Source organism: Pristiophorus japonicus, chromosome 10 (assembly GCF_044704955.1).
Source record: "Pristiophorus japonicus isolate sPriJap1 chromosome 10, sPriJap1.hap1, whole genome shotgun sequence".
NCBI lineage: Eukaryota > Metazoa > Chordata > Chondrichthyes > Pristiophoridae > Pristiophorus > Pristiophorus japonicus.
In genome coordinates, this window is record NC_091986.1 from 60,907,488 (window position 1) to 60,919,044 (window position 11,557).

The 11,557-nt window shown below is 47.9% G+C and overlaps 2 protein-coding genes across 6 annotated transcripts in view; one reads left to right on the top strand and one right to left on the bottom strand.

Annotated features, from left to right (window-relative positions):
* Positions 1-11,557, top strand: part of LOC139274997 (uncharacterized) — a 288,146-nt gene that overhangs the window by 75,183 nt on the left and 201,406 nt on the right. The gene's annotated exons all lie outside the window — the stretch shown is intronic.
* The window catches only part of LOC139274744 (UDP-glucose:glycoprotein glucosyltransferase 2-like), a 164,106-nt gene that overhangs the window by 5,655 nt on the left and 146,894 nt on the right, over positions 1-11,557 (bottom strand). Inside the window, exon 18 of the mRNA XM_070891431.1 lies at positions 1,693-1,853. Within this exon, the coding sequence (XP_070747532.1) occupies positions 1,693-1,853 (161 nt within the window). The remainder of the gene's footprint in view (positions 1-1,692; positions 1,854-11,557) is intronic.

Here is an 11,557-nt window from a genome sequence, read left to right on the forward strand (position 1 = left end):
GAACTCATTGAATGGCGGTGCAGGCTAGAAGGGCCGAATGGCCTACTCCTGCACCTATTTTCTATGTTTCTATGTTTCTATATCATAATCCCACGTGTCTATCTGTGTTCTCAGCTCATCTACCTTATTTCCCTTACTCCTTACAGTGAAGTAAATACCATTAAGCTTTGTCAAACTCTCTTGTCATCTATTTTCTAGCCTTTGTTTTATCTGCCTTCCAAACATGTTTACAAATTTTCTGAATCTATGCTCAAGTTCCCATCCCCCTGCCAAACTAGCTTAAACCCTCCCCCACAGCACGAGCAAACTTGGTGACGATATTGGTCCTGGCTCTGTTGAGGTGCAACCCGCCCGGCTTATACAGGTCCCACCTCCCCCAATATCCCAGGAATCTAAAGCCCTCCCACTTGCACCATCTCTCCAGCCACACATGCATCTGCTCTATCCTCCTATTTCTGTACTCACGAGCACGTTGCACCGGGAGTAATCTGGAGATTACTACCTTTGAGCTCCTGCTTATTAATCTCTTTCCTGGCTCCCTAAAATCTGCCAGCAGGACCTCATCCCTCTTTCCACCTATGTTGTTGATACCAATATAGACCACAACCTCTGGCTGTTCACCCTCTCCCCTCAGAATGTTCTGCAGCCGCTCAGTGACATTCTTGACGCTGGCACCAGGGAAGTAACATACCATCCTGGAGTCACTGCTGTGCCACAGAAACGCCTGTCTGTTCCCCTGACTATCGAATCCCCTACTGCTATTGCTTACCCGATCTTCCTCCTTCCCCCAGTACAGCTCAGCCAGCCCTGGTGCCGTGGACTTGGCTCTGGCTGTACTCCCCAGAGGCACCATCGCCCTCAAGGTGCACTCAGGCAACGTTCCCTTCAAGCTGCACAGCTGGCCGTGTGTGGCCCTGCTGTGCTCTGGCCACCTGTGTGTACTCGCGCTGTGCTGACCCTGTGTGGCCGTGTTGCACTCTGACCTCCCACACTGCTGGCCCTGTGTTGCCGTGGCCGTGTGTGGCCCTGCTGTGCTGACCTCCTGTGAGGCCGTGTTGCACTCTGACCTCACACACTGCTGGCCCTGTGTGGCCGTGCGGTACTTTAAATGGGCCCCGCAGATTAATGGGAACATTGTTCAAGGGATGTCCGCACCTCCTGCCTGCACAAGCTCGGGTTGTGGGGTGACCTCCTCCTGAATCCACGTAGCCCTCAGCCTTGCGGAGGCACTGCAATGACGCCAGCCGTCACACTCTCGAGCCAATTCCTTAAGAACCCTGGGACAAACGTCATCAGACCCCCACACCTTACCTACTTTGGACATCTAGAAGCTGCCTAGTATAATCTCCCTTTCAGGTTTAGAAGCGGAAATTTGTTTGTGTTCAGTCGGACCATTTTCTTGTTGACTTCAGAAACTTTTCAAAAGTGATTTAAATGCATTACAATTGACCAAAGTGGAATTTAGCATAAAACATGCAGTGTGGGTCCATGGAGTCCAGCAGAGGTACTGAGCTCGGTCCGTTTGTGTGAGAACAACTGCTGTTAATTGCAATATCATTCTTGTAATATATTCAACTTCTAATACTAGGTCAACTCAAAATCAGTAAACTCACCTCCAATTATATTTATAGGAAAAATTATATTAAAATCTCAAACGATCAGATCTGTTACACACCACAATATAAAGCATACCATGAAAACTGCCTTCTGAAAATATCCTGCTGCATCCATTATCTTTTGAAGGATAATGGTTTCCAACTCCTCAGGGTCCAACTCCTCGATATTAAAGGGAACGCCATTAAAGAGGCCTTGTGGCAGCGAACCCAAGCCAGTGGTTCTGTAAAAGTTTGCTCCTGCCTGTTCCAATCAGAAATAAGACAGACATTAATATAGAATTACAAGAAAAAAATTCTTAAACATATTAATCCTCCAATGTTACTGAAATAGAAGTCACCATGAGGCTGTGTGCAGTATAGAAACATTGCCAATGTTCTGTTTCAACACTATTTTAGTTGGTGTAACAAACATTGTAAATATTTTAATAGACATAGGGCTCAACTTTCGTCACCATTCTGCGGCGTTTTTTTTGGAGCAAACTAAAATCTGCAAGTTTCGCCAAAGTTTCTGCACCATCGTAAGCTACTTGCATCCGATTTTTTTAAGTTCCTGATTTTTTGACGTCACTGGCAGCACCATTTCTGGCCACGTAAGCGAGTTTGGCCAAGTAGGAATTTTTCAAAAACACAATGCACCATTCTGAAAAACTTAACTAACATAAGAAAATCGGCACCAAAGATCAAGTTCCACGGCATCGGGGGGGGGGGGGGCCTTTCTGTTATGTCTTGGATAAAGAGTCCGACCAGATACTGCAAACTCAAAGTAAGCGGTGACCGAAGTCCTTTATTACAGATCTCAGAGTGTCTCTCCAACCTGTGACGCCTCCTTATATACGGGATTGTGGGATCCCTTGGGACTCCAGGGAATAAGCCCTGGTGGTTAGCCATGGTAATTACACGTTTACATACATAACACCCCCGCCGCCCCCCCCGCCACAAAGTCAATAGTAAGCATAGAAAATAGGTGCAGGAGTACACCATTCAGCCCTTTGAGTCTGCACCACCATTAAATAAAATCATAACTGATCTTTCACCTCAGTATCCCTTTCCTGCTTTCTCTCCATACCTCTTGATCCCTTTAGCCGTAAGGGCCACATCTAACTTCCTCTTGAATATATCCAATGAACTGGCATCAACAACTCACTGCGGCAGGGAATTCCACAAGTTAACAACTCTGAGTAAAGAAGTTTCTCGTCATCTCAGTCCTAAATGGATAACTCCTTATCCTTAGACTGTGTTCCCTGGTTCTGGACTTCCCCAACATCGGGAACATTCTTCCTGCATCTAACCTGTCCAGTCCCATCAGAATTTTATAAGTTTCTATGAGATCCCTGCTCATCCTTCTAAACTCCAGCGAATACAAGCCCAGTCGATCCAGTCGCTCCTCATAGGTCAGACCTGCCATCCCGGGAATCAGTCTGGTGAACCTTCGTTGCACTCCCTCAATAGCAAGAACGTCCTTCCTCAGGTTAGGAGACCAAAACTGAATACAATATTCCAGGTGAGGCCTCACTAAGGCCCTGTACAACTGCAATAAGACCTCCCTGCTCCTATACTCAAATCCCCTAGCTATGAAGGCCAACATGCCATGTGTCTTCTTCACAGCCTGCTGTACCTGCATGCCAACTTCCAACGACTGATGCACCATGACACCCAGGTCTCGTTGCACCTCCCCTTTTCCTAATCTGCCGCCATTCAGATAATATTCTGCCTTCTTGTTTTTGCCACCAAAGTGGATAGATAATCTCACATTTATCCACATTATACTGCATCTGCCATGCATTTGCCCACTCACCTAACCTATCCAAGTCACCCTGCAGCCTCTTAGCATCCTCCTCACAGCTCATACCGCCACCCAGTTTAGTGTCATCTGCAAACTTGGAGATATTACACTCAATTCCTTAATCTAAATCATTAATGTATATTGTAAATAGCTGGGGTCCCAGCACTGAGCTCTGCGGCACCCTACGAGTCACTGCCTGCCATTCTGAAAAGGATCCGTTTATCCCGACTCTCTGCTTCCTGTCTGCCAACCAGTTCTCTATCCACGACAGTACATTACCCCCAATACCATGTGCTTTAATTTTGCACACCAATCTCTTGTGTGGGACGTTGTCAAAAGCCTTTTGAAAGTCCAAATACACCACATCCACTGGTTCTCCCTTGTCCACTCTACTAGTTACATCCTCAAAAAATTCTAAAAGATTTGTCAAGCATGATTTCCCTTTCATAAATCCATGTTGACTTGGTCCGATCCTGTCACTGCTTTCCAAATGCGCTGCTAGTTCATCTTTAATAATTGATTCCAACATTTTCCTCACGACTGATGTCAGGCTAACCGGTCTATAATTACCCGTTTTCTCTCTCCCTCCTTTTTTAAATAGTGGTGTTACATTAGCTACCCTCTAGTCCAGAGGAACTGATCCAGAGTCAATAGACTGTAGGAAAATGATCACAAATGGATCCGCTATTTCTCGGGCCACTTCCGTAAGTACTGTGTGATGCAGACTGTCAGGCCCCGGGGATTTATCGGCCTTCAATCCCATCAATTTCCCTAACACAATTTCCCGCCTAATAAGGATTTCCTTCAGTTCCTCCTTCTCACAAGATCCTCGGTCCCCTAGTATTTCCGGAAGGTTATTTGTGTCTTCCTTCGTGAAGACAGAACCAAAGTATTTGTTCAATTGGTCTGTCATTTCTTTGTTCCCCATTATAAATTCACCTGAAACTGACTGCAAGAGACCTACCTTTGTCTTCACTAATCTTTTCCGCTTCACATATCTAAAGAAGCTTTTGCAGTCAGTTTTTACGTTCCCAGCAAGCTTCCTCTCATACTCTATTTTCCCCCTCCCAATTAAACCCTTTGTCCTCCTCTGCTGAATTCTAAATTTCTCCCAGTCCTCAGGTTTGCTGCTTTTTCTGGCCAATTTATATATGCCTCTTCCTTGGATTTAACACTATCCTTAATTTCCCTTGTTAGCCACGGTTGAGCCACCGTCCCAGTTTTATTTTTACACCAGACAGTGTTAAATGTTTGCCATTGCCTATCCACCGTCAACCCTTTAAGTATCATTTGCCAGTCTATCCTAGCCAATTCACAGCTCATACCGTCGAAGTTACCTTTCCTTAAGTTCAGGACCCTAGTCTCTGAATTAACTGTGTCACTCTCCATCTTAATAAAGAATTCTACCATATTATGGTCACTCTTCCCCAAGGGGCCTCGCACAACAAGATTGCTAATTAGTCCTTTCTCATTACACATCACCCAGTCGAGGATGGCCAGCCCTCTAGTTGGTTCCTCGACATATTGGTCTAGAAAACCATCCCGAATACACTCCAGGAAATCCCCCTCCACCGTATTGCTACCAGTTTGGTTAGCCCACTCTACATGTAGATTAAAGTCGCCCATGATAACTGCTGTACCTTTATTGCACGCATCCCTAATTTCTTGTTTGATACTGTCCCCAACCTCACTACTACTGTTTGGTGGTCTGTACACAACTCCCACGAGCGTTTTCTGCCCTTTGGTATTCCGCAGCTCCACCCATACAGATTCCACATCATCCAAGCTAATGTCCTTCCTTAGTATTGCGTTAATTTCCTCTTTAACCAGCAACGCTACCCCACCTCCTTTTCCTTTCTGTCTATCCTTCCTGAATGTTGAATACCCCTGAATAGTGTGACTGTTTACAATGTGAGTCGATCTAGGGCCTTTCTTTCCCTGGTTGATCGTCTTGGTGCAAATGCTGGTGTTGGTGAGTCGTTTGTTGGGCCTTCACTGGGCTGCTGTGCAGCTGGCCTTGCTGGACTGCTAGGGGTGATGGGTTCTGCTTCGTGGTCAACCGCTGGGTCGGTTGCTACTTGTGTGTGTGTTGGAGGGTCGAAAAAGGTAGAGTCTATTGTGGGTTGTTCTGGATAGTCCGTGAATCTGAGTTTGGTTTGGTCCAAGTCTTTTCTGCAGGTGAGTCCATTTGCGAGTTTGACCCCAAACACCCTACTGCCCTCTTTGGCCAAAACAGTGCCAGCAATCCACTTGGGACCTTGTCCATAGTTCAACACAAATAAAGGATCATTTACTTCAATTTCACGTGACACATTTGCGCGATCATGATATGTATTCTGTTGAAGCCACCTGTTCTCTACCTGTTCGTGTAGATCAGGTTGGCTAACGAGAGCCTTGTTTTAAGTGCCCTTTTCATGAGCAGTTCAGCGGGAGGGACCCCGGTGAGCGAGTGGGTTCTCATGCGGTAACTATGCAGGACTTGGGATAGGCGAGTCTGCAATGAGCCTTTAGTTACCCTTGCTGCTTGATTGTTTGAAATGGTCATTCTGCCTGACCATTGGATGCTGGCTTAAACGGGTCAGACATGACATGTTTGACCCCATTGCGGGTCATGAATTCCTTGAATTAGGCACTGTTAAAGCACGGCTCATTGTCACTTACGAGGACATCAGGCAGGCTGTGCATAGCAAACATGGCCCGTAGGCTTTCAACGGTGGCAGTGGACGTGCTTGCCGACTTGGAGTACGTATCGACAACCCCAAAAAACATTTTTCCTAAGAATGGGCCTGCATACAAGACATGAACCCTAGACCATGGTTTGGAGGGCCAAGAGCGTAAACTTAGTGGCGCCTCCCTGGGTGCAGTGCTTAACTGGGAACATGTATTACATTTGTGTACACAGGACTCCAAGTCTGCATCGATACCGGGTCACCACGCGTGGGATCTGGCTATCGCTTTCATCATTACAATGCCTGGGTGGTACTGTGGAGATCACTGATGAAAGTGTCTCTGCCCTTTTTCAGCACCACTACCCGATTACCCACAGGAAGCAGTCTGCCTGTATGGACATTTCATCTTTGCGCCGCTGGTACAGCTTTATTTCTTCCTGCATCTCTAACGGGACACTAGACCAACTCCCGTGGAGCACACCATTTTTGACTAAGGACAGTAAGGGCTCCTGGCTCGTCCAGGTTCTAATCTGTCGGGCGGTAACAGGTGATTGCTCACTCTCGAATGCTTCCATTACCATAACTAAATCTGGGGGCTGTGCCATCTCCAACCCGGTGGTGGGCAATGGTGGCCGACTGAGAGCATCGGCACAGTTTTCTGTGCCTGGCCTGTGGCGGATGGTGTAGTTGTATGAGGACAACGTGAACGCCCATCTCTGGATGCGGGCCGATGCATTCGTACTTATCTTTTTATTTTCAGAAAAGAGGGATATAAACGACTTATGGTCGGTTTCCAATTCAAATTTGAGCCCGAACAGATATTGATGCATTTTCTTTACCCCATAAACATACGCTAACGCTTCTTTTTCGATCATACTGTAGGCCCTCTCGGCCTTAGACAGACTTCTGGATGCATAAGCAACCGGTTACAATTTCCCAAATTCATTAGCTTGTTGCAATACACACCCGACGACACATCACATGCTAGTACCAAACGATTATATGGATTGTACAACACAAGCAATTTGTTTGAACATAACAGCTTCCTAGCTTTCTCAAAGGCATTTTCTTGGTTTTTACCCCATACCCATTCATCTCCTTTACGCAGTAAAGAGTGCAGGGGTTCTAACAATGTGCTAAGACCTGGTAAGAAGTTACCAAAGTAGTTCAGGAGTCCTAGAAATGACCGCAGCTCCGTCACGTTCTGTGGTCTTGGTGTGTTTTTGATTGCCTCAGTCTTTGATTTGGTGGGCCTGATGCCATCCGCCGCGATTCTTCTCCCCAGGAACTCCATTTCAGGTGCCAGGAAAACGCACTTCGAGTGTTTTAGCCTGAGCCCCACACGATTAAGCCGACCAAGAACCTCCTCCAGGTTCTGCAGGTGCTCGACGGTGTCCTGACCTGTAATCAAGATGTCGTCCTGGAAGACCACGGTGCGCAGGACCGACTTCAGCAAGCTTTCCATGTTCCTCTGGAATATCGCCGCGGCCGATCGAATCCCAAACGGGCATCTGTTGTAAATGAAGAGACCTTTGTGCGTGTTGATGCAGGTGAGGCCTTTCGATGATTCCTCCAGCTCCTGCGTCATGTAGACCGAGGTCAAGTCCAGCTTAGTGAACGTTTTCCCTCCCGCCAGTGTCGCAAATAGGTCGTCTGCCTTTGGTAGTGGGTATTGATCCTGCAGTGAGAAACAATTGATAGTTATTTCGTAATCACCACAGATTCTGACGGTGCCGTCTCCCTTGAGGACTGGAACAATCAGACTGGCCCACTCACTGAATTCGATCGGCGAAATGATGCCCTCTCGTTGCAGCCTGTCCAGCTCGATCTCCACCCTCTCTCTCATCGGGCAAGCTACCGCTCTGGCCTTATGATGGATGGGTTGCGCCACCGGAATCAAATGGATCTGCATTTTTGCTCCTTGGAACTTCCCGATGCCTGGTTCGAACAGCGAGGGGAACTTGCTTAGGACCTGGGGTGTCGTCGACGGACGAAAGCACTCGGACATCATCCCAGTTCCAGCATATCTTTCCCAGCCTGCTCCTGACGAACAACGTGGGGCCATCACCCGGTACCACCCAGTGGTAAATCGTGCACTGCTCCATCATAGGAGACCTTCACGGTGGCACTGCCAATTACGGGAATCAGTTCCTTTGTATACGTTCTAAGTTTGGTACGAATGGGTGTCAGGACTGGTCTTGAAGCCTTGCTGCACCACAACTTATCCGAAAGTCTTTTTGCTCGTAACGGACTGGCTTGCGCCCGTGTCCAGCTCCATGGACACCGGGAGTCCATTTAATTCAACCTTCAGCAATATCGGGGGACACTTTACGGTAAATGTGTGCACTCCATATACCTCTGCCTCCTCGGTCTGAGGCTCTGGTTCGTCATGATCCACCGTGGATTTGTCCTCCTCTGCAATATTGTGGTTTGCAGGATTAGCAGAGTTTGCAGCTCGCCTGCACATACATTGGAGGTGTCCCATTGTTTCACAGCCCTTGCAAACGTACCCTTTGAAGCGGCATGAATGGAATCGATGATCACCCCCGCAGCACCAACAAGGTGTTAATTGCCTTGTATTCACCATCCTTGATGGCGGACTCTGAGTCATCCACGGACATGCAGCTACAAGCGCTTAAGTCCTGCCATGTATATTTCGATTCGTAAACAACATTACTTTGTTCACAGTACTTGCAGCAGCACTAGTGTGCTGGGAAATTTGTTTGGTATTGTCACTGGTGGTGATAAACACCTGGGCTATCGCTATGCCTTTCCTGAAGGTTGGGGTCTCTACAGTCAAAAGTTTTCGAAGTATTACTTCATGGCCAATGCCAAGGACAAAGAAGTCCCTGAGCATATGCTCCAAGTGACCTTCAAATTCGCAATGTCTTGCAAAGCGCCTTAGCTCGCCACTTCCTGGCCTTCAGACCTCTTGCATGTGTCGAACTCGCTATCAGAACGCTTTCCTTCAGATTTAGATGTTCCCGGACCAGTGTGCACAACTCATCGTACGACTTGTCTGTGGGTTTTGCTGGAGGGAGCAGATTTTTCATGAGGTCAGACGTTGGTGCCCCGCAAACGGTGAGGAGGATCACCCTTCTTTTGGCCGCGTTCACTTCTCCTTCCAGCTCATTGGCCACGAAGTATTGGTCGAGTCACTCCACGAAGGTTTCCCAATCATCTTCCTCCGAAAATTTCTCCAGGATGCCCACGGTTCTCTGCATCGTTGTGTTGGGGTTCGTCATCTGTATCTCGTTGCCAGTTGTTATGTCTTGGATTAAGAGTCAGACTAAATACTGCAAGCTCAAAGTAAGTGTGACCATAGTCCTTTATTACAGATCTCAGAGTGTTATAGAAACATAGAAATTAGGTGCAGGAGCAAGCCATTCGGCCCTTTGAGCCTGAACCATCATTCAATAAGATCATGGCTGATCATTCAACCTCAGTACCCCTTTCCTGTTTTCTCTCCATGCCCCCGATCCCTTTGACCATAAGGGCCACATCTAACTCCCTTTTGAATATATCTAACGAACTGGCCCCAACAACTTTCTGCGGTAGAGAATTCCACAGGTTAACCACTCTGAGTGAAAAAGTTTCTCCTCATTTTGGTCCTAAATGGCTTAGCTCTTATTCTTAGGCTGTGAACTCCCCAGCAACAGGAACATTCTTCCTGCCTCTAACCTGTCCAGTCCCGTCAGAATTTTATGTTTCTATGAGATCCGCTCTCAGTCTTCCAAACTCCAGTGAATAAAGGCCGAGTCGATCCAGTCTCTCCTCATATGTCAGTCCTGCCATCCCAGGAATCAGTCTGGTGAACCTTCGCTGTACTCCCTCAATAGCAAGAATGTCCTTCCTCAGATTAGGAGACCAAAACTGAACACAATATTCCAGGTGTGGCCTCACCAAGGCCCTGTACAGCTGCAGTAAGACCTCCCTGCTCCTATACTCAAATTCCCTAGCTATGAAGGCCAACATGCCATTTGCCTTCTTCACCGCCTGCTGTACCTGCATGCCTACTTTCAATGACTGGTGTACCATGACACCCAGGTCTCGTTGCACCTCCCCTTTTCCTAATCTGCCGCCATTCAGATAATATTTTGTCTTCCTGTTTTTGCCACCAAAGTGGATAACCTCACATTTATCCACATTATACTGCATCTGCCATGCATTTGCCCACACACCTAACCTGTCCAAGTCACCCTGCAGCCTCTTAGCATCCTCCTCACAGCTCACACTGCCACCCAGCTTAGAGTCGTCTTAGTGTCTCTCCAGCCTGTGAAGCCTCCTTATATACAGGTGCTCCCAAGGGATTGTGGGATACATAACACTTTCGAAGCTGGATAGGAGCGGTCCCTGGGGGGGGGGGGGGGGGGGGGGGGCGGGACAGCAGCGGCCCCGGGGGGGTGAGGGGCGTGATAGCAGCGGCCCCGGAGGGGGGGTGGGGCGGGATAGCAGCGGCCCCGGGGGGCTCTACAATTGCTCATGCCTTGCTGCATCGTGGATGTTTCACTTTGCAGCCACAGCCCTTCAGAGTGTGCCTCGTTACCCTGGCAACCTCAGTTTTTGGCGCAGACCTAAAGCTCCACCCACAGAGCACAAGGACAACCTGCGCCGCTCAAAAATGACAGGTTATGCTGGCGAAACATGCAACTTTTTTTGTGCACAGTCAGGCCACTAAAAAAAGAAAAATCGGACGTACTTCTACACCTGTGCCAAAAATCGGCCATGTGGAAAATTGGCCTTCGAGTGAGGAAAATCTCGGCTCTTTCCGGTACTGAGTCACACAGACCGGAAGTTCCAGGTCCCGTGCCCATGCTGTGCCAAGTTAACTGACCTCTAATAGTTGGGTATTATAATTGGCTCTTGGATAAGGGAGGGGAAAACGTGCAAAGAACAGCCAGACGGTAATCCACTCATGGGTGCAATCTCGATACTACATTTGCAAAGTATAAGTGTGTGGATGTCAGGCTGAGATTTAACAGATTTTAGGTTGTTATGTCTCACTGTAGGTTCCTACATGTGGCATGACACCTGGGCAAGTAGCTGACCTTTGCTGCTGGGCTTTTGCGTTTTCGGCCGTTTCCAGGCACAAATCGCGGCGAAATCAAAAATTTAGCACTAGCTTAGCGTTAATGCTAGAGCGCGTAACTTTTGCCAAATGAACGTTGACAGGGAGCGTTAGCACCAACTCCGGCGTGGCCCATACTTTGTGCACCAGAGCCCAATGTGCCAGCGCCCCCCAAAAAATCAGCCGTTCACAATTTTTTTCTTCTTCCCGCGCTTCTGGTCTGGTCTCCGATCGCAAACGCTAATGCAGGGCGCATGCACAGTACAACCGGGGGCTGAACCAGCCATTTACATTTGGATTTTGATCATGGAGGACGACAATTTGAGTCAGTGTTCCAGGTGATTCAGCCACGAGGCGAATGAAGCTCTAGTGGGCGTTTGTGGAGAGAAGATGGTAAGAGTTGCATCTTCAGAGTAGATCT